This window comes from Ixodes scapularis, unplaced genomic scaffold, assembly GCF_016920785.2.
Source record: "Ixodes scapularis isolate PalLabHiFi unplaced genomic scaffold, ASM1692078v2 PGA_scaffold2__306_contigs__length_199485367, whole genome shotgun sequence".
Lineage (NCBI taxonomy): Eukaryota > Metazoa > Arthropoda > Arachnida > Ixodida > Ixodidae > Ixodes > Ixodes scapularis.
Genome location: NW_024609857.1, coordinates 62,991,962 through 63,015,202, shown reverse-complemented (window position 1 = coordinate 63,015,202; position 23,241 = coordinate 62,991,962). Strand labels below are relative to the sequence as shown.

At 48.3% G+C, this 23,241-nt stretch overlaps 3 protein-coding genes across 4 annotated transcripts in view; 1 reads left to right on the top strand and 2 right to left on the bottom strand.

Moving 5' to 3' along the window:
- Positions 1 to 9,027, bottom strand: part of LOC120837130 — a 213,803-nt gene extending 204,776 nt beyond the window's left edge. The window contains exon 1 of the mRNA XM_042291893.1: positions 8,824 to 9,027. The gene's annotated coding sequence lies outside the window, so the exon portion shown is untranslated. The remainder of the gene's footprint in view (positions 1 to 8,823) is intronic.
- The window catches only part of LOC120835975, a 387,414-nt gene that overhangs the window by 223,070 nt on the left and 141,103 nt on the right, over positions 1 to 23,241 (bottom strand). The window lies entirely within an intron of this gene.
- LOC8035331 (S1 RNA-binding domain-containing protein 1) overlaps positions 9,483 to 23,241 on the top strand; it is a 70,636-nt gene continuing 56,877 nt past the window's right edge. Inside the window, exon 1 of one of the 2 annotated variants that reach the window (XM_029992299.4) lies at positions 9,483 to 10,024. In XM_029992299.4, coding sequence (XP_029848159.2) covers positions 9,785 to 10,024 — 240 coding nt within the window. In that variant the 5' untranslated portion in view covers positions 9,483 to 9,784. The remainder of the gene's footprint in view (positions 10,025 to 23,241) is intronic. The other variant, XM_029992301.4, reaches the window with a different exon arrangement.

Sequence of the window (23,241 nt, the reverse complement as noted above, 5' to 3'; positions counted from 1 at the left end):
TTATCTTTCTACCTGCTCTTCTTGCGCGTCCCGACTTCAAGCAGCAAGAAAAAAATGAAAAAGTACTTGAACCGACCACGACGAACATGAACGCTGGATCCACAGACACCCGGAAAAGGCAACAAAGGCAGCGATCCCACCGACCAAGCGAGCTCGGCAGAATACATAGGCCTAGCAGGCACTCCGACCCGTTTCGGCGCAGCATTGCTCAGACGGTCCTTGGCCAAGACCGTCTGCCCACGACCGGCTAGCTTGCTGAATGGAATATGCCCACGCGACCCTTGTGGACCCTCCCCATGTGAATAGTTTGATAGCTGAACTAAATTTCAGAGGTCAACCTATTCCGCTTATCATCTCGATCACCTTGTTTTCCGAGGCAGCGGTGACGAACGCTGTCGTCGAAAAGGGACTCCTCGATTCTATCTCCTTGTTTTGTGTGATATAAAGCTCAAATAAACGCCGTATGGATTACCTTCGCAACACGGCATGTACACTTTGTTATTAGTATGCCATTTTTAACTGTCGAGCTATATCAGTTTGTGGGAGCTACGCGATGCCGGTCCAACCTTTCTTTGCCGAGTGTCACGTCAGTATCGAGTTGCAATCGTAGAAGATCGGTCCCGAAGCGCTTACCGAAACGCAGTCTGAGTCCAGCACTTCGATCAAACGCACGCGTCCACTCCGAGTGTGAACAGGTATTTGCGTGACTCTTACTGACACTCTCGCAGTTCAAACATATCTTTTTTAACGTCGGCTCACTCCTGCATTTCCGAGGCCGCGAGAAACGCCGCGGCGGTTTGTTTCCATCTAGTCGCTTTGCAAACAACTGGCACGGGGCTTTTACTAGGGCTGGGCGTCGATTAAAAATTTTAACCCGATTAATCGCTACCCTTTAATCGATTAATTAATCGATTAATCGGTTGACTTTAGTAAAAAGCAAAAGTAGACATTTTGTCCTTACAATTTGTTTTATTGTATGATAAACGGCGCATATATACAAACTTAATTGAGAATAAACGTTGATGTAGCGCACTCACAGATCACAACCCCAGCTGCGGAGGCAAAGAAGTTTGTTGACATTTTCCGGCAGGAGCGAGTTTCTTTGTTTGTTGACGATCATCCCTGCTGGGCTGAACAGACGCTTGCAGGGCGTTGAGGTGACTGGGACGCACATCACACTCTTCACAATTGGCACAATTTGAAGAAACAGGGAGCCCTGAGCTCGCCACCACTGTAGTGGGTCCAGTTCATCGTCCGTCACCTCGGCCATCGATCGATAAAGCGACACTTGGCAGGAGATGGTGGGTTCTTCATTTTCCTCCGAGAAAACATATTTTCTTTTTTTCTTGGGCATTAAATAAGTAGAATCGTCCGAAGACGCATGTGTTAGCTGGGAAAGCCTTTCCCACACAAGTTCGCGGCGATCTTTTTCGATGCATGCGAGGCTCTTGAAACGAGGATCGAGACACGTTGCCAGTTCATAGTCGTTGTGTTGCGGCCACGCGCGAAGCCTCTCATCGATAGAGTCCACCACCATGGCCTTGAAGCGGCAGATGAAGGCAGGGTCACAGTCATTCGTCTTCATTTTATTCTTTAGCAGTTTTAAGGCTGGAATAAGTACAGACCGAGTAACGTACTTGTCCCCTCCAAGGAGCTCAGTAATGTTGAGCAGGGGCTTCAAAACTTCCCGAAGCTGCTCCAACATGTCCCAATCGACGTCTGTGAGGTGGGGAATCAACGATTTAATGGTACTGCTGTCCTCCATGGAGCGGCGCAAAGGCTCCTTCAGTTCAAGCAGGCTGGTTATCATTATGTACGTGCTGTTCCACCGTGTTGCGATGTCCTGCTAAAGCTTCTTCTTAGGTGCTCCGAGTTCAGCGGCATGTTTTGAAAGGACGGCCTGGTTGTTCGAACTGTGCTTAAAGTGACCCACAGTACGACGACAGGCGGCTAGCAGTCGCTCCACACCCGTCACGCTGAGCGCCTTGTGGACGCACAGCTGAAGCGTGTGAGCTGCGCACTTCAGACTCTGAAAGTTTGCTTTCTCCACCCCAAGACAGATGTTGCGGGCGTTATCGGTACAGACAGCTTTTACCTTTTCAACGATTCCCCAATCTGTAGCAGTCTCCAATACCTCACTGGCACATTGTTCCGCTGTATGGCGCTCAGGTACGTTTCTCACCTGCAATGTTGCCGATCGAAGCATCCAGTCGTCGTCGATTTAATGCGCCGTTATCCCGAGGTAGGCGTCATTGGCGATGGAGGTCCAGAAGTTTGCTGTTAAGCTGATGAAGCTGGCTGCCGAGAGTTCTGCTTGAAGACGCTCCCGTCTCGAGGTATACAGGGCATCCACCTTGGCACTCACTGCACGACGGGACGGCGGCTGGTAAGACGGAGAATCCAAGGCAATCTGAAGAACTTTCGCTAGTCCGTGATCTTCCACAATGTTGAGAGGCCGGCTAGAAGAAACAAGCCAAGATGTAAGGGCTTGTGCAATAGTTTCTTCTTTCTTCAGAGAAACCGGCCTCGAAGAGAAAACGTCGATAGTCGTCTGCTTTTTTGCAGATGATTCTTGTTGCAGCGAGATGCTTGGGTCAGTGATGTGATTGGCCTAAGCCATTTTGGAGCACCTTTTGAAGCAGCCAAAACAGTGTTTTGGAGCAGCAAATGTCGCTTTTGGAGCAGCCAAGATAGTGTCTTAGAGCAGCAAAAGTGGCTTTTGGAGCAGCCAAAAAAGTGTTTCGTAGCAGAAAAACTGACTTTTGGAGCATAATATTCTTAGAAAATTAAATATTTGTTTTAAGTGCTAAACAAACGAAGGGCACTTTGTGTTGTGTCGTGATGTGACGTGTTGGGGCGGAACTCGCTGCTTGTGTTTTTTTTTGCTGCTGAGACATCCCACAAGTACACAGTGCTGTAGGCGTTGCCAAGCAATTCCGTAAAAAAAAATTGCTATCGTTTTACTAATTCTTGACGTGGCAGAGTTTTATAACGTAAAACAACGCATTGCAAGCGTCCCGGCTGGTGCCTCTGTTGCAATCATGTTCACATACACGTAAGGGCAACTTCCGCAGGCTTGCAGTTACACGTGCTTCGTCGCGCGGGCGGAGACAACGGCTGTTCGACCGAAACCGAAACCATGCCACTCCGCGCTCCGTCGCCAACTGCATGGTTCCCAAAATAGTATGCAAAATGTAACTGTCCAGCATACGACAATAAACAGTCCAGCGACTCGTGCCTGCCAGGCCGGCAGGCGAGGTACAGGCTAAACACACAGAAAAAAAGAACCTGAGCGTATCGATGCAAGACACTGCGAATCAGGGTCAAAAAAGTTCTTGGAGCGCTTCGTGCAACGACTGAACTCAAGACAAACAAGCACGCTGTGCGGGTTCAGCGTGCAGACATTGCCTTCGTTGCTTTAGCTCACTTCTCTTCACCAACTTTCTTTCGCGGCAGATTTTTCACGTACCGGGGTCCCTCTCAAAAGAAAGCCCACCAGGAAAAACCTAAGTAATCACAAATTCGCCAAGCAGTCATTGAGTTAGAGAGGGATTTTTATAGCAGCGTATGATTTAGACAAGAGCAGGAATGTCGATGCGTTTCAGTTTAGAAAGCGCCATATCTGCAGCGACGTGGGGACGGCAACACACGACGTCGCGCGAGCGCTTCAGCTCAAAAAGTAACTCCCGGCGCGCAAAAACGTGGTTTTGTTTCACAGCATGACGGCATGTTTGGCACCCAATACACTAACGTCCGAGAGTCCGCACACGCCCGCGTCTACCGCTAAAAAAAAAAAAAAGACGCGAGACGAGATTCCTGAGACGACGAGTGCACGAAACGCGAGACGTCGGGAAAAATCATGCGAGACCAAATAGACGATTGATACAGGGTACTTTGTGTCGGGTGGCGTCTTGTGCGACCTAGCTTACGCATGCTCAATTATGGTTCTCAGTTTAGTTTCGTTTCTAAAAGGCGACCAAAATGGCTTCTTTGGCGCAGGCTTGGCGCAGATTAGCCATATTTCGGTGAAATGTAGCAGGATGTAGCAAGGTTAGCCCCTTGGTGCAGTTTGGCGCAATTGGCGCAGCAATCACATCACTGTTGGGTGCTTAGCTCTGAGATGGTATTGAAGCGAGCTTACACTTCCGCTATATGCGAAAGCTTTTTTGCAGATGAGGCAGTGAACTTTCTTTAAGTCAAAAACTTCGCCCGCAGAGTTTACTTTAAACCCGAATTTCCCTGAAAGGTTGCCCTTCATACTCCTGTATTCGTCCACGCCTGCGCAGGGTGTTGTGATGAGATACTTCTCAAACAAGTGACTGCGGCGCGACATGAAGGGAAGAGGAAAGACGGGGGCAAGGGAGACGGGGATAATTGGGGAGCGTCGATCCGTCGAGGACGTCCCTGAAGGTGTTATAGGAGTAGTACATGAAGGACAAAAACAGGATGAAACATCTTCGTCGTTCATGTAACTTTACCCGCACGCTCTAATTCCACGACGTCCTTGAAGCTTTCAACAAACAGAAAATCCCCGGCGAAGGAAAGGCCCCTTTTTACGGGGAAAAGGGAAACGAGCCCATCCGGCTGCGCGCGGCGCCAACTCGTCAAAGACGACGAGAGAACGGGGGAACATCTGGAAGCACTTTGCCACGGGCAGCGCAGGTCCGCCAAGGTCGTTGCGTCAAGAGGCAAAAGCGACGCCGAGAGAGAAATTCCAACCACACAAATAAAACACAGGGTCGAATACTGAAGCAAGCCACGACCACGGCCGGCTTTGCACCACGCTGAACGAGCGGAGAGACGAGCGAGGTCACGTTGTAGCGACCGCAAGGACGGAGCATAACCCACAATGGGGATCAAGGCAGCCTTCGGAAGAGCTCTAGCTTTGTCGCTGCAAACCCGTAAGCCAACATGCTTGCGTGCCTTCAAAAAAAAAAAAGCTGCTGCGTGTGCTCAAAAAGAGCGCATAGCTATAACGTCCAAATTCATGACCGAGGTCACCGGACTTCCGTAAAGCCTGCTTTCATTCTGCTTCTGTTTTCGCTTTTTTCTTCCAATCCCGCGTGACTCACGACGAATGATTTGTTTGTTGGGTGTTACCTACGAGGTGAACAAGGAGCAAGTTTGTATGTTCGTTTTAGAGGGAACGGCAGCAGGAGAAAGGAAAAAAATGTATATTTATTTCCTTTTGTTCGCCTCATTTTAACCGATTAACTGGTTAAAAAAATTGATCGCGATTAAAGCATTAATCGATTAATCGGAAGGTTAATCGATCAATTTCCCAGCCCTAGCTTTTACCAACGATGGCAGTTGTGTTGACTTCATAGCGATCGAGTTTGTAGCAGTCAACGAAGTGTTTAAATAGGTTAGCGTCGATATACCACTGCACGGACACAAACCCCAGACAAGCGGTATTGGAAAGGCCGCCCGTGTTTCTGAGAATCAGCTTGAACACTAAACATTTACACAAAGACAGGACAGGACATACACAGAGCTGTCTATTAATGAGTGGTTAGCCTGTGTTTATTATTAAAAATCCACGTGCTCCGAACTATGCCTAGCTCTCTAATTGGTTGTTCGTTTTGCCAAAGACGCCGTTGCCATAGCAACAGCACCGGAAGTCATCGTTTCTCCGTAAGAGGTCGTAACTTTCCTCCTCTAAGAACGCGTTTGTGAATACCGTTCTCGCCTCATCTTACGAGGATCGTAACTTTACGAACTTCGTAGCTAAGTTGTCGTAAGTAAGAGGTTTTTTTATGAATCTGGCCTCTGTATTTTAGAGTAGTATCGCACGCCAAAGGGAAGATTTGTCAGCTTGTGACCCCGTGCGGCCTATCCACGTGACCGCAAAGTGTTCTGCTGACGAAAGCTTGACAGGTCAACATTCCTTTAATGGGTATCTGTTTGTTTTCTAAATGAAATGTTGTTCCCTTTCGTGATCCAGTCTTTCTGCTTAAAGTTTGGTGTTGTCCTCTAGAGATCAGCTTTTGATTGTTTTCGTTGTATGCAAGGCTGTGAAATTTGCTTTCATTTTTTTTTTTTGCATAGGGGGAGGTCATGTCTGTTTTTTTCGAAACTCTAGGGGTCATTCAGAGAAAAACCAAACCCTTTTTTTAACACGTCTCAGCCTTAACACCGAACCATAGTCATAAGACAGTTTTAATGCTTGCATAATGACCAATATTTCCGTGGGAAATTATTATTCTATAGCAGCTGCAATAGGGTAAGAACTGAGTCAATCGTCATTTTAGCCAAGAATAAAACACACTGCATGTTTTGCACGTCTGTACGAAACGAAACTTGTTTAGGCTCCGGGTACGTCTGCCGATGCTCTCCAAACTCGACAGTTGAGCCGGTTGAGCTCGCCGTGTCGGTGTTCTGGGATCCGAATACGTCCGACGTATGTTTAAAGGCAGTGTCTATTCTTCCTGAAGCTGGCAGAATAATTTTTCCGAAATTCTACCGGGAGTCGCGCGCTAGGATGCTCAAGGGATTCATGTACCGCTGCTCAGTGGCAATAAGTTCATTGAACGACGTTTTATCAACAGATCGTTTCATCAAAAGTTTGTTACCACCTCGAATGAGCTACTTTTTCTAATGAGCGGCCCGTCTGCCGCCGCGAAGCGGCGTGGACAGGTAGTCGGCATAGATTAACGCGGATCCCAGTGGTGCATGCGCAACGAAATTTCCGTGAATGTGCTGTCAATGAGCGCGTTCAGTAGCGGCCCCGGAGTCAAGGAGTCACTTACTCCTTCCACTGGACGGCCAAAAGTCACTTCCGGTGCACGTAACTCCGGGGCTTCGGAGTCAAGCTCCGAAGCACCGAGTCCGGAGACGGTGCACGTAGAGTCAAAGGAGCTAAAATGACGTAATTTCCTGACTGGTGACGATTTCCGGTGCTAAGACAGGAAAAAACAAACAATATAGCGGGATAAGCTGCATCGGTTCTGTCACGGGTGTACGCTCACTTTTGTTAGTGAAAAGTGCTCAAGATAAGGCGAATAACGCATTCGAATTTCTTTTTCATGTAAGGCTCTTTTGGAAAATGCATTGAACCGTATTTTGTTTGGTTTGAATATGCTAATAAACAATGTAAACGTTAATTTGACGCCGTGTCTTGATCGCCGTTGCACGGAAACTCGGTGAATATCGACGATAGTCCTGTCCGCGCTGAACAGAGCAAGGCAGGGTATGAACGCGAATTCGGTAGCCCGTTGGACACTCACGCAGAGCATGATCCCGATTGATGTTTTGTTTGCGTAGCTAAATCTGGGTGCACGTTGGCTGACGCTCGCTTCGGCCGACAAAACCTTGATCACCGAGCGCGGCCGAACTTACCGTGTGTATACGAATACATTTTATAGGAAGTTCTTTACGAAGGGCAGAACAAACGTGTGGCCGTATAAATGTATTGCAACCGGCTGCGTAGGTTCGCCGAGCTCTATATTTTGCGTGTGCTGATGACGTTTTTGTCGGTTTTTATAACAGTAGCTGCCTTCGCACCGCCAAGCAAAGGGCTCAATCGCGTTGCATCACTTCGAACAGTAGCGCAGATGTGTACAGTCACTCGCTTTTTCTTCAACAACCTTGTCAAGACTTCTTCAATTCCGGCGTCAAATAAAAGCGATCGTGCTCGCCATCGTCTGCTTCGAGTTTATTCGGAGGCCGTCTGGCACAGGGGAGGAAGCAGAAATTGCGTAGAAGCAGGTTTGGAGCCGCGGGTTTTTTTGCCGTTCAGTAGGCGCTCCGATGACCCCGACTCGAGGCACTCCGTTCGGAGGCAAGGGAGGCGCTACTGAACGCGCCCATTGAAACGAGTTTTCCACGAAACGTGCTAAGCTCGTAAAGGCGAACCGCGCGCTGTAGGGTCGTTTCCTCGCCCCTGTATCACTGGGACCCAGGCGTACCACTTGGTGCCCCGAAAAACCCGAATGTGAATCACGGCTACGTCCACTCTGGGATCCGAATACGTCTGACGTATCTTTAGACTCTGGGATCCTGATACATCCGACGTATCTTTAGACTCCGAGTTCCGGATCCGTCCGACGTATCTTTAGACTCTGGGATTCGGATACGTCCGACGTACCTTTAGACACAGCGTTACAACGATTGGTAATAGAGATCGAAGGAAGTGTGTACTTGCGCACGAAATAATAGATTATATCGGTTATACAGTTTTACGGGATACAAACGTTCGAAGCGGAATTTGAAAGGTGCACAAAGATTTCTAAGCTAGGTGACGCAAGCCAGGGCCGTACCCAGAAAAAAATTTCGGGGGGGGGGGGGGGGGGGGGGGGGGGGGTTTCGAGGACAACGGCGGCCATTTTGTCTTATTTTCGCCTATGAATCATGTGCATCGGTGGCATATAATGGAGAGTTATAGCAAACCGAAGAACCGGTCCCGGTTTGGTACCCGGTAGCCGACCGGTGCCACTGCGCGTGCGCAGAGGTGGAGATTAAAATCGGCTGGCTGCAAGTGCACCGACCAGGGCCGTACCCAGAAAAAAATTTCGGGGGGGGGGGGGGGGGGGGTCAGAACCCCCTAACCCCGCCCCCCCCCCCCCCCCCCCCCCCCCCCCTGGTTACGGCCCTGACGCAAGCTACCGCCAATATAAGGGGGCACAGCCGCCAGCATTGCCGGCAGCTCCGCCGCCGCTGGTTCGAACACTCCTCCGTCCCCGCACCGTCCCGTTTTCGGCACGGCGCCCACGGCGCTTTCGCCGGGACGGGGCGAGACGCCGGCTGTGTGAATGAGGCCTAAGGCCGGTCGTGATTCAGTCAATAGAACAAGAGAGCAAAGCAGAAGAAACAAGGAATACAAACCCCATGATGATGCGGTGTCACGTGGGTGGCGTTGAATCGTCCACATTGTCGCGTGCGACGGCAAGTTCAAAGAAAGTGGACAAGGCGAAGTATTCGCTTCGTTCGAAAAGCCAATAACGCAGGGGGACCGGCGCTTGCCTTGTTTGCTCCGAATGTCACTCTGTTCACTTAATTCGCACGAGAAGTTAGCACGCACACCGCACACTCTTTCCACGTGCCGTAAGGTGCCGTAACGACAAACCCAAGCGTCAAAACCAGGTCAAAACAACGTAGAAAAAAACGAAAATATTGCGAAAATTTAGGAATAGATAGATTTTAACAACCCAGAGACGGCTCTGTAACAACCCAGAGCCGTGTAACAACAACCCAGTGACAACCCCAGAAGAACTCCTCAGACTCACCCTTTATATTATGGACGGGAGCTTGCGCCATCTAAACGTAACGCTTGGCAATTTAGCGAATTTTTGGCCATTTTCGGCGGCCCTCCCCAGTTTTTTGTAATGTACAACAATTCCGCTACTAGGCTGAAAGCGCGAACTCTTTGCTGAAGGATGCATCTCGGGCTGCGCGAACTCTCGATCAGCGGGAGCAACTGCCGAAGATAAACCGATAATAAAACGACGCAGTTGACGCAGGTGCGTTGGCTTGTTTACTCATCCATCCGTATCCAGAGCCGTCCAGAGCCCGCTTGGCCCGCTCGGCGCGCGAGCAGTTTAGCTGATTTAGCGGTAGACGCAGTGCATGCCCAGATTTTTCTTGGTGCCAGTGACACCTTTAAAATAGTTGTAATATTGTTAAGACACTGGTTACGTCATGTAGATGCTGATATCCTACCAAGCAATCGGTTCCCTCTTCGAACGCTCTACCCTGCACCTCCAAAGGTTTTGAGTCTTTGCTGCCAGGTTCGGAGACCTCCGAGTATTTTGAAGACTTGCGTGTACAACTCAAAGCCGGAATCCCAATGGAAAGAAGACAGCGCACCAAGAGGACCGTGATATGCTTGGACACGACAGCCGAGGATGACGACCAGTCCGGCAACGGCGGCGATGACAGCGATGACGACTACGTACCCACGCCAGCAAAGGGGAAAGCTGCGACCAAGACCGCAAAAATCGCGAAACCGAGAAAGACGTTTCAAGCTACAAAAACTGCGGCACAGGTCGTGGAGGTGATAGACCTGGTGCAGTCGCCTCTCGTGCCCGTGAGTGCAAAGTTTTGACCGCTTCCCTAGTGTTCTGTTTCCCCCTGTTCCCCCCGCCAACTCCGAGAAAGGCGAGTCCCTAGCGAACTTCTCCCTAAACACCCGAAAATGGGTGTCTGGGGAAAAGTTAGCTTATTACTTTTCTGCTCCAAATGTAGCGCTAGCTGTCGGTGCCCAACTCTCAGAACTAACCGTTATTTGATTCAAAACCTATTCATTTTCGAATTTTCACTGCCATCGTTAGCTGTAACAGTCGTTATTCTTTTCCGTCAGTTCATGTTGGTTCATGTCGATTCGTGCGCTTCGTGTTCGTTTTTTTTTGTTTTTTTTTAAAAATTTAATGGTCAGTTTTGAAGTAAATTTCAGTAGAGTAGATTGTTGGGCTAGTGGGTTTTGGAATTTGGAATAGATTTTAGCACTCAAAAAACAGGGACAAAGAGGCGAGAAACGGACAGCACAGTGCGCTGTGCTGTCTGTTTCTCGCCTCTTTGTCCCTGTTTTTTGAGCGCTAAAATGTATTCCAGTTTTGAAACTTCGGCATCTCTGGATGCTGGCGCTACATAAACAATTGCCTTTTTCTTTATTTTATTTTATTTATTTATTTATTTTTTCGCAACAGTCAGCGTAAAAAGGACGCGGCGCTTTTTAAATATGGACGAGCACCAAATTTCACCCTTGTGCTGGTTCCCCAACTAGCCACATCATACCACACAGTAGCTTTAATGATGTTTTTCAGTTATAAGAAAACAGAAACAAAAACAGTGATAACCTTTTTGTGCTGTCTTTGGTGAGGCCTTAAGGCCTACCAGCACATTTGGCACACCTTGCGAAATTCAAATTCTAAGGCCCGCTTCAGACGGAGCAATTTCACCCAGCAACTTGACGTCGCAACACCAGCAACACCGGCCGCCCGCGTTCACACGCAGCAACTGAATTGCTCCGACTTGCCATCATCATCATTCAATTTGATTCTTCTTTCACTATCTAGATGCCCAGCTACGCGCTAAAAACTCGTTCTTATATCTTTGAACGGCGTTGAGAATACTAACTCATTTTTCTGAAACTATTTATTTCCGAAAACGATCCATTCCAAACCAGAACTAAGTCTTTAGCTGTCATCATCACCACCACAGGTGTGCCACGTGAAAATATCGCGTCTCTGATTGGCTGCAGCCACTTCAACTGTCTTACAATTGCTCCGAGTTGCTCGCTTGTTTGAGCCGGACCCGATCTCAGCAATCCGCGTCGATCTACGGAAAGCTAGGGAACAACCCGCCAGCAACCTCAAAATTGCTGGAAAAGTTGCCCGTCTGAAGCGGGCCTAAACGTACATGCTTGAAACCGGGCAAGCGAACATTGTTTTGCTAGCGGGTTTATGTCTAAATCCTTTAAAGCTCAACTTGCTAATCGTAAAATAATAAACAATTACGTCCCCTTGCTAAGGCGTCCTAATGGGATTATGGCCGCTCCGAAGCTGACCTCAACTGAGCAAGAACAAGAACAAGGGTGCCACGAACGTATCGTGGCACCCTCTGGTGGCAGGCGATAGAGTGTCTGAGTAGTACAAGTCTCGGCCCCGCACTATAACAAACCTGTTCGGGCAGCTGTTTACCTCTGCACGCAGTTGTTATTTGTGCGTTCGCATGGACACTGCTCAAAATATGTCACTCATAGTCATCACCGCACAACATTACCCTTGGGACCCAAGCTTGCCGCAAGCTACTAATTGTTCCTTCGTTCAAGCATGTCGCAACCGGTAGCAACACGCGCAACCTTGATGCGTTTTTTTGCATTGTCAACTGTCAGGAACAGGAAGGGCTTAACCCCAGTGTAAACTTCTACAGATCATCAAAACCGTACGAAGTCGAGCGGAGGGAACAATACTAGCTGCCCAGCGCACTGAGTAAGCGAGACAATTGTTTTTCTTTCCCTCCAGGTTCTGCTAAGCACGGCCACACAATCGAGCGGCTGTGGCATGCATCAAAACGTATGCCATGCGATTTTTATGGAGAGGAACACACTATACTGTCCGACGAGTGGAGTGGTTCGATTAGACTACTGCAAAAATACCGGGCAAGCGCCCACTCGAAATTTAGAGATAATGGCGAAAAAATGGGGGATGAGACCTGTCTGTTTTTTCTATTACTTCTGCTCTTCAAAAAACCCCCCAGTCTCAGGGTAAACGACGAAATGGGGGATGGGTGCTTGTCCAGTCATCAATTTTACATATCAATGTACTGTGTATATTTTCTCAGATCTTATAAATTTGGGTATGGGCGCTTAGTGTGGAATGGGCGGATGCGCAGTATTCCACGGTATATCTTTTTCAACATAAGATCAGCAGTAAAAGCGCTGTCTCCAGCGAGAGCTTTCCTTTGAAAAGACGAGTGTATGCGCACACCATTGTGCTACAGAGTGTAAGAAGCATGTGCTGTAGGCGGAGCTCCTACTGCTGATCTTATGTTGCTTCAAGCTTACAGCGCAAATGCGCAAGAAAAGCTGCAAGGGTTTGAGAAGCAGCGTGCAGTAGGAGCAATCTGCTCAGCCAACAGACGGTTGGTCGCAGCTCAATGGCTTGCGTCGGCTTTCACTCATTTTTGAGGTTGGTCATCAGGTGATCGCTTTGACTGTTCGGATGTATTGCAATTTGAGAGTTTTTGCTTACAAGGCACATTAACGTGTCTCGTAATGCTCACCTTAAGCTCGACATCATAGGAAGCTCGCTGTTTTTGCGGTTGACAGCCCACCTACATCAAATTTGCAGCGCCTTGTACAGCGTAGATGCAGCTTGCAGTAGCATGCATCACCTAGTTTCTTCCCTTTGCAAAGTGTTAAGGAATGAAAGAATCTTTCCACACTAAAAATTGGCTATATTCTGTGCCGTAAAACAATCGCAAAGGGGGAATTCATACTGCCGGCTGAAGTTTTTATGGGGGAAAATTCAAATGTGCAAGTTTGTATTACCTAATACCGATAAACAAATCGTAGGGGGCACTACACGCCGGTTTTTCCGCAGCGCTTCCTGGGCAAAGCAGGAGGCCTATACCAGCCTATTCGTCGTCTGCTCACTGGTTTGCGAGCTCGCTTCCTGAACGCAAAAACACTGAGAATGCCTTGTAGAGGCTGGAGATGAGCAGGATAATCGCGATAAGTAATAATTCTGTCGAAATATATGAACGATGACCACCTGGGAGCAAGCTTGCAAACCAGTCTGCAGACGACGAACATCCATTATAGGACATAGAAAATGCACTGCCGCCATTTTGCACTTTTTATCATATTTCACCGCCTCTGAGCTGAGCTCTGAAGAAAATAGACAAAACTTTTTGCGAAACTGCATTTGCGTGCCCAGTTTCAGGTATTTACGATTAGAACTAAAATTTTGCAAGGCGTGTCAAATGTGCTGCGGCTTACGGCCTCACCTTGTACATTATCTGCTTTCGGCAGTATTTCCCCTTTTGGCTACAAAAGATCCCCATTTTGGGCACTTTTATAAATTTGAAAGGTCCCTACACTTTTCTTTGAATTCTTTTTTTTTTTTTTATGAACTGAAAGTCTGCTTTTTGGCTTGGGTGTGATTCCAAAAAGAGACGAAACATCACAAGCAGATGTAACGTCATGTACAGAAGGGACAGATGTTAATAATCCCTTTCCTGCAAAATTGTGTGGACAATGTTTCCGTTTTAAGTGCACTTAAAGGGACCATGCAATAATTTTGGATTAGGATAAATGATTAAAGATTGAGATTTTACTAAGTGCATATGGTTTAGTGGGTTAAAAGAAAACTAGTGCATGAGGGTAGAAAGCCAAAAGCCTGCTTTTATGTGAAAGCTTCTGAAAACGTAAGTTGACTACAAGCACATCAGCCGATCCCGGCGTGCATATTGGACGGGAGTACCGTGTCACTCAGACCTATGCGCTCGTCAACAACCAATCCGTTCAGAAATATCCGATTTGTGCTCATGGCCAATGAGTGCCGTGACAACACTTATTATCGCTTGCAAATGAGAAGTTTAAGTGTGCGCAACTATAGCCTGCTTCTTTGTCATTTCCCGAAGGTGTTCTAAACACATAACATTCAAAATTTCTTTGCTCATGTCTGCCTTTAACCACAATCTGTTGCACCCATTACACACCGAACCAAACGGATTGTAGTAAACTCGCTCTTGAACTGCTGGTAATGGCAACCGAAGCCACTGAATCCTGGGAAAGTAGTGCCAGGTTCCCCGTATGGTCGCCATTTTGGTCCATGGAATGAGCAGTGTCTAGTTGACATCTCCAGTCTTGGTGAGCCAATCCAAATTTTCGGTGACAAGTTGCTTTTAAAGATGTCTATGCACATCAGCAGTTTAGTGTTATGTTGCTGTAAAAAAAAAAAAAGAAAAAGAACTGTCCAAGTTTTGAGTTAAAAACATGGTTTTTGTGTAAGGCTTGTAAAAATATTAGGCACTAGGAAATCAGCCATCTGTGTTCTTATTTCCTTATTTGAAACTCTGTGTTTACACTCTGCCCATTGGAAAGCACTATGAAAGCTGAAGCACGCACCTGATCTTGCCACCGCCATCTTTTTCCGCACAATGAAGTCTGTCTGCTATGTTCACCGTCACTATGGCAACGAAGTATCTTCTGAATAGACGGACACGCAGACTCGGATGCTGAGGCCAGCAATAGCAGAGTCCATTTGTTGAATGTTGTCTGCTACTGTGGTTGCGCCAATGCTAGCCAAAGCCAGGCACACCAGTGCAGGGGCTTTGCTGAAAGTGGTAAGCGGTCCCTTGGTAAACCCTTGGTGGTTCCTATGAGGCTTGGTGCAAGCTCGAACCTGAGGATATAATAAACTTTCCCCAAGTGCAGCAGAGCAAAGGGAAGGGCTACTCCAAGTGGCGCAGTGTTTGGAAGCCTAGCTTGGAACCCCAGAAGGTGCTCAGTCAACCTGTTACTCCATCGTTTGTTAGCTGACGACATTTGGGAAATGGTACCGCTGTTGCTGTCTCTGGACGCTGTGTGCATATATTTGGAAGATACTGTTGCAAGTCGTATTGCAAGTTGCGCCAGGGAACGGTGACACGATAGCAAGGTAGAACAAGAGGTTTAATATGGCAATCGGCTCAGAGCCGGGTACGTTCTAGCCACAGGCGCAAGGCACGAGTTCATGCGCACGAGCCGCGGAGCTCTTTCTGCTCGGCTGCTCAGTGTAGCGCTATCCAACATCTCCCCCATACAGAAGAGTTAAAGTCTCTGGGGAGCCTTGACGCATTATCCACTTCTCGTGTGTGAATGAAGATTGCCTTCACATTCTGTAATTGGCTCTTGAGCATCTTCGCTGTCAACGACTTCCGCATCCCATACATTTGCTGGAAAAGGAACAAGATGAGTTCGGTTACGTCGCACAACCCCGTTGTCAGTGTCTACGAAGTAAGACCTGGGTTCCTCTGCTGGTCTCTGCAGTGTACCTTTCTGCTTGATGTCAGTGATCCTAACTTCATCTTCATTTAGGACTTCAGGCAGTGTGCGTACGCCATGCCGTCGATTGAAGTCTTTCTTCTGGTGTTCTCGGTATAGTTCTTCAAAGTCGCAAAGTTTTCTCATGTCTGGCATGTGGGGCATGGCATCTCGGGAACAATAGGGAGCTTGGTTCATAAACGTCGACCCATAAGTAGTTCAGCGGGGCTGTAGCCGTTCTTCAGCGGAGTCGACCTGTAAGAGAGAAGGGTCAAGTACTGGTCTTTCGTTTTTTCCATTGATTTCTTGATGCATTTCACGGCTGCTTCCGCAAGTCCATTACTTTGGGGAAAATATGGGCTTGAGGTGGTATGTTTGAACCCGTATTCTCGAGCAAATGTAGCGAAATCTGATGACGAGAACTGAGGCCCATTGTTGGACACTACCACCTCGGGAATGCCGTGGCGAGCGAAGATTGATTTGCAGTGGTTAATGACGGTAAGCGATGTAAGTTTCTCAAGTCGTGCTATCTCGGGGTACCTTGAGAAATAATCTGTCATGATCAACCACCAGTGGCTGTTGAAGTAGAAAAGATCCATTGCAACGCGCTGCCATAGTCCGTCAGGAAATTCCGTGTTTAGAAGTGGCATCTTGCGATTGCACATGGTTTTGATGCATTTGTCGCATTGCTTTACTGTGGCAGTTATCTCTGCTGCTATTGTTGGCCACCAGACACAGTCCCTTTCTCTTGCTTGTGTTTTCGTGATGCCGAAGTGGCCTTCGTGAAGGAGGTGCATGATCTCTTTTCTGCACGAGACAGGAACGACGACACGGGCTGCATAGAGGAGCAAGTCGTCTTCTACGGTGAGCTGGTGTCGGTGCTCAAAGAAAGGTTTGAGGTCTTGTGGCAAATCTCTTCTGGATGGCCACTCCTTTGAGCTTAGTTTTCGTAGCTGGTTACAGACTGTGTCTGATTTTTGGCTTTCTTTTAGTCATTGTAGGCAATGGTCCTTGACTGGGATAGCTTTGTTCAAGGAACAGACAAAAGCTTCGACGTCTTTTTCAAGGTCTGTGTCCCCTGTCTGTTGTAGAGGTGCTCGGGAAAGTGTGTCAGCGGCTAGCAGGTCCTTCCCTGGTACATATTCTACGCTGTACTGGTAGCGCATCTGAGTGTCAAGTCGTAAAGAGTTTTCGACATGAGGATGGGAACGAGCGGCTTGTGGTCTGTCTTCAGCTTGAACGTTTTTCCAGCCAGGTAATCTTTGAACTTCCCGCATGCCCAGACTAAGGCAAGAGCCTCTTTCTCAATCTGCGCGTAGCGCTTTTCGGTGTCTGAGAGCAATCTTGAGGCGTACGCAATGACAGCAAACTTGCCATCTGCTTGTCGCTGCCAGATCAGTGCTCCAAGTCCGAAGGAGGAAGCGTCTGCGCTGATGACTGTATCCTTTCCGGGGTCGTATAAGTCCAGTAGGGGATGAGAAGATAGTACTGTCTTCCATTTGTCAAATGCTTGTTGCTGTGGAGAGTCCCAAAGAAACTCCTGCTTCTTCGACAACAAGGATGAAAGTGGCTGAAGAACCTCTGAAAGGTTTGGCACAAAGCGGGCAAGGTATGTGGCCATACCCAGTACTCTTTGCAGCTCACTTTTGTTTGTCGGGCGTTTCATTTTCAAAATAGCTTCTACCTTCCTTTCATCGGGTCTGATGCCGTTGTAGTCTAGTTGATGGCCTAAGAACGTGAACTTTTGGACGTTATATAGGCAAGCTTGTTTTCGTTGAGCGTCAATCCAGCTTTGGTTAATTGCTGCAGTATGGTGCGTAGCGTCTCGTTGTGTTCTTCGGTTGAGCCCCAGATGAGGATGTCATTCATGTGACAAACCACTCTGTTAATGCCAGGCAAAAGACCAGACATCTGTTTTTGAAAGTGCTCTGGAGCAGACGATATGCCGAAAGGTAGTCTGTTGAAGGAAAACCTCCCGAACGGTGTAAGGAAGGTGGTGAGCTTCCTGCTGCCTTCATCCAGTGGAATTTGCCAAAATCCTGAATTAGCATCTAATTTTGAAAATATCTTCGCGCCGTGGAGCAGTCCGAGTGTGTGCTCGACGGAAGGAATGGGATGCCATTCTCTCAGGACATGATGGTTTAGACCAGTAAAGTCGACGCAGATTCTCACCGATCCATTTGGCTTGAGGACGACTACCATGGGTGCACACCATTCGGTTGGTTCATCGACAGGAGAAATGACACCGATTGTCTGCTTTTGCTGTAGCTCCAACCTTGTTTTCTCGTACAAGGGTATCGGGATGTGGCGTGGAGAGTTGATACAAAATGGTTCCGCTCCATCGCGCAAGCGAATGCGGTGTTCCTTTTGCAGCTTGCCGAGACCTTGAAATAGTGAAGGAAATTCGACTTTCGGGATTACCTTCTGGGTGACGGCATTGACGAATGTAATGGTATATTCGGCTGGTCGTTTTTCGGCCTCTTGGAGCGCTCTGAAAAGCTGGTGTGCATTCGGCTGGTCGATGCCAGGCGCTCCAAGTATATTCGCCTGGTTCTTTCGGAGTGCTCTCGAAGCTCTGACTCTCGCCGGCCTCCGAATCGGAGCGGTTTGAGGCGCTCTGACTTGGAAGTGGGAGCGCACGAGAGATCAGGCTGCCGACCGGTCACGTGACTCCAGCCATTCCGCCATTTTGCTTTTGTGTCGGAAGTGGACGGCGAGAACGCAGCTACTCCGCAAAAAGAGGACTGCGAAAAACGGCCGTCAGTCTCGACGCCGTCACCGTTGTGTTGTGCTCCCCGAATTGAGGTGAAATGTCGTTGAAACAAAGACGTTTAATGTTAGTGGTGGCACCGCCAGTGCTGCTGGCGAAGCTAGCAGACAGCGACAACACCAGCAGTTCGGACTTAGACGAGGAGGACCGTGTTTGCGAAGCGAAGTTTGCCGAGTTGTTTGACGCACCTTCTCCCTAACATTGTCTTGTACCATTGTTGCCTTGTACCAACGTTGCCTTGTACAGTGCCCAAGGTCAAGGCCTATGTTTTTATAGTGCAAACCTACTCGGACAAAGCGGTAAGTACAAAAGTATGAGAGTTTTCAAGCTGTAATGTTGTCTTTTTTTTATAGTTTCGCAGGAACTTCCGCTTGGCACGGCTGACTTGCGATGACCTTATCAGCGTCCGCGTTGACGGTTGCCATTTTTCAAGGATTTACGGATGGATGGATCACTGAATACTGCTCAACCCTTTGAATCCAAAGAGCAAAAGTTCCGTTAGAGGGCGGCTCATGCCGTCCTGTAGTGGCACACGCCAGCCTCTATCCGCTCAGCTTGCCGCTCTGAAAAGTTGAAGAGCTTTCGGCTGGGCGCGCCGATTCTCTCGCTCCGATGCGGAGGCGCTCCGGGATCTGGTAGCTACGACTCGGATGATTGGAGTGCTCGAAAGTGACCAGCCGAATATACCATAAGTATCTGCAGATCATTGATGGCAGGCTTTCCGAGCAAGGACGTGTGGACGTCGTGAAGCACGTAGACGTCTTGAATTGTTGTCCGGTCGCGGTAAGCGAGTTTGAGTCTTGCAACGCCCTTAGTTGCGAGAAGCTTTGCGTCGGGCCCGTAAAGTTGACGAGGTGCTTCTGAAAGCAGAGGCTGACAATTGAGCATGTCGAATGTTGCTTGTGAAAGGACGGTTTCGTCGGCCCCCGAGTCGATTTTGAATTTTACGGGTTGGCCTTGAACCAGGATCGTAGTCTCCCATTTTGAAGTTTCGGAGGACTTGACTGCTCCTAAAAATCCTTGTTCGCTGTTGGTTTCAGGTGCTTCAACGAAATCGACTCGTCGAGACCTGTAAACAGACGAATAACAATTACGGCAGACAATTGTGACAATTACGGCAGACTTCCGACCGCGCTGGGCATTGGGTGCGTCCGTGCTGCTTTTTTCCGCACCAGCGACACGGTCTCTGAACGCCGCTCTTGCTCGAGCTTGGAGACGGCTTCACTTCTGGGTGAGGTCGTTTGTCGTTCGCGTGAGCAGATTTCCCCGAAGTCTTAACGAAACGTCTTTGGTTTGCTCCTTGTCGACTCGCCGCGGCGACTTTGTTGACAGTCGACTTGTCGGGATTGAGCTCAGCTTGCTGCTGACGTACGCTTTCGACCTGTCAGACCGTTTCAAGTGCCTTCTGAAGCGTGAGGTCGGCGTCGAGTTGAAGTCTTGCTGAGAGCTTCTGATCTTTGATTCCTACTACTAGACGGTCTCTGACGAGCTGTTCATGAAGCTCGCCGTAGTCGCAGTGCTTCGAAAGTGCGTGGAGCATTGTGACAAAATCTTCCGCAGACTCGTCTTCTTGTTGAACTCTCGTGTTGAAACGAGCTCGTTCAAAGATGACGTTTCGCCGCGGGATAAAATACTTGTCGAACTGCTCCATGACGACTGTAAACTTCTTGGCCTCCTCAGCAGACAGCTGGAACGTACCATATATGTCTTCCGCTTGGTCTCCCATGATGTAGAGCAACGCATCTATTTGGTGTGGCTCGGGCTTGGTGATAAGTCCGGAGGACGTGCAAAAACGTTTGAAACGTTTTTTCCACTTCGGCCACTCGGTCGATGATGAGAAACAAAATGCTTCCGGCGGTTGTATGACAAAGAACGCCATCCTTTATCGTGTGGCTGCAGCCGAAGATCCCCGAGAGCAAAGTCGCCTACCTTCGTGAGGGTCCCTGGTTGGCGTGGCGGTGCCCGCTGAAGAACTCTTGAAATCGACCCATCGTTGGCGGCATCCCACTTCTGACACCATGTTGCAAGTGGTATTGCAAGTTGCGCCAGGGAACGGTGACACGATGGCAAGGTAGAGCAAGACGTTTAATATGGCAATCGGCTCAGAGCCGGGTACGTTCTAGCCACGGGCGCAAGGCACGAGTTTATGCGCACGAGCCGCGGAGCTCTATCTGCTCGGCTGCTCAGTGTAGCGCTATCCAACAGATACTTCGTTGCGAGGATGATGGCGACCATTAGCCCCGAGAGCGAACCCAAGCATCGCTGCGGTTGCCACGCCCGGATTGGGTGAGGTGTACCGTGACGTCAAGGGGAGGACTCCGCTCCGTGATCTCGCATCGGCTCGCTTCCCACCATCGGTTTCCTGGTTTGGCGTTGTGTGCCGCAAGCTCTTCGAGGAGCTGGACTTCGTTTATCCGGTGTGCAAGACGTTGAGTTAGGCCGATATTGACGTGCTTCCGTAAATTTTATAAGCCTGCTTGTCCCTTTTACCTTTAAAATTAGGTTACAAATCCCGAAAGCTATCGGCGAAGGCAATTCCGCCGATGAACCTCCCCGTCCGTCCACACGACACAAGGCAATCTTGCGAGGGGTCGGTGGAGCGGTGGCACAAGTGTTTTAGACGCTGGAATTCTGTTCCTTGCATGTGCATGATTTAAGACGATATTACATCTCGCTTTCAAGGCATTTGAAGTGGCATTTATATCATGGGCCTTTGGGTGGTCGGCAAATTAGCGCACGACCTCGACTCTGCGCTGCCACTCTGCATGCGCTGGTTCGCAGATGTTTTAAAGGCCCAGCGTCTGATGAACCTGGAAGTGCTCGTGGAACAGGGTTGTTTTACATAAATGTAGCTTCTTCGTGAATTAATTGTATAGTTTATACACGTATGCAGGCATATTTCTTGGAAGCTGCTCAATTACTGGAAATTAGTTTGTATGGTAGCAGCGAAAACTGCCGAATTTCCCCCAGTTGCCTGTTTGATATGTATTGAACTGCCAAAATATGCACGGCAATAGCGCCGTAATAGGGAATGTTTATACTTTTTCCTGTCATTCTTTATTCCAGCCTTGGGTATTCCGAAAATGCCCAAGGCTGTTTGAATTGTCATTTCCAATTAAAAGAGACACTGCTGCAGGTCCGCAAAAGGTTCCTCAGCCTCCAAACTCCGTACAGCTGGACTCTCTGACAACAGAGGAAAACAGGAGTAAAAGCAAGCATTTGAATGTCTGTCCAGTGTTAGATGCAGCACTAGCAGCAGAAAATGTGGAACCTGTGAAGAGCGACAGTCTGCGTGAGAAAAGCTTCTGGTATTTTAGCTTCAGGACAATTCGATTTAAGTAAAATCTCAGTTTTAGGGCTTAAAGGACTAATAACGAGCTAGACACCTTCGCTTACGTTTGTTATACATTACTTGAGGGTTGATACAAACAAGTCCACAGATACCAACTGTGTAGTCCATTACTATCCGAATCCAGCAAAGGTTAAATGCGAGCAATGTATATAATAAATGTTCCTTGTTTTTTTACTTTGCCCCTGCACTTGGGCTGTCTTACTTGTGATTCTTTCCCCATGGCCCAGACTGTGTTTAGCATGTTGCTCGAGCTGCATGCAGCTTTTCTGCTTCGGCGATCTTGTTTAAAAACAGAGATACAAAAAAAAAATAGTATACATAACCTGCCAATTCATTCATACCATCAGCAGCATTTATTGTGTGAGATGTTAATCTATAGTGATGCTCCTGCAATTGTGGCCATATTTTTTTATTTTCATATACCAGCTGTGATTCATGCGTTGCCTGCCCTGTCAACCATGCTTAAAATGTTGGTTGAAGTTTCGCCTGTAGCTACAGGCCATACCTCAATAAAGGCACATATAAAAATTTACACTTCCTACGAAAAACACGCCAAAAAAAAATTCAATAGAAACGAGCGCGCCGACAGCTAGCGTCGTCACAGCCTCCACAGGGCAAGCGGGCCGAGTCGGGGAAAAATTCTCTCCTTGCCGTGACGTCACCCCGGTTCGCCGTAAGGGGGCGCCACGCGAACTTGTCGGGGCTCCACGCAAACTTCTCGGGGCTAATAGCAGATGGACGGAAGGAGACGGCAGTGTTGAGAGATCAGGTGCGTGCTTTGGCTCTTTTGCCATGCTTTTCAATGGGTGGAACGTGAACATAAAGTGTTTAAATAAAAACTTAATGCAGATATCCTATTTTCTCCAATGTCTAATATTTTTTTCAGTATTTTACGAAAAGCATGTTTTTCTTACCACCAACAACCGTCTTCTTCTTTTTTTTTTTTTTTTTTTTTTTTTTTTTTGTTGAAACATGGGTATGAAGCAGGATCTCCAAACTTTTTAGCTGAGGAATGGTGCACGGAATGATTCATTCTCCGACTCTTGTGTTTACCACATTCTAAAATGCGGTCCCTCAATTTCCTCCTGACGATGTCGTAGAAGTGTCGTGCTGTCGCCGGCAGCATCGCATCATCGGTGGCGGATGTGGCAGGCGCCTGTTCTGCCGCAGGCTGTTCTCCAGCCTGAGGGTCCACAGAAGCTTTGGCAGCCAGGAGTTGGGACACCGCGACAACAGCGATGCTCGCGTTCGCTTGTGCTTTTTTGTCAGGACTTGTACGACCCACTGCCAAGATTGCAACACCGACAGCATGCATGACACTTCGGTTTTTGTGACGTCATTTGTTGTCTTTGGGGCACCACTTTGGATGCATGGGCGGAATAGGATGCTTAACACCCCAGCCAGAGATGTGTTCCAGGCACTGTAGCTAAGGAGCCAGATTGGGGATTGGTTGCAGTCTCAAGGGGCATAAAATGTATAAAAAGATGTGAGATAGAAAAGGCTAAATTATTGTTCTCATTCTTTATTGTATCTTCATGTGCGCATTGTGGTGCCGTCTTTTTATTAATTTTGTGCCGGTAACAGTGCCCTTGCTGGAAGCAGTCCATGGGCAGGATGTTGCTGGAAGGGCCGCGCTTATCCTCGGACCAGTCG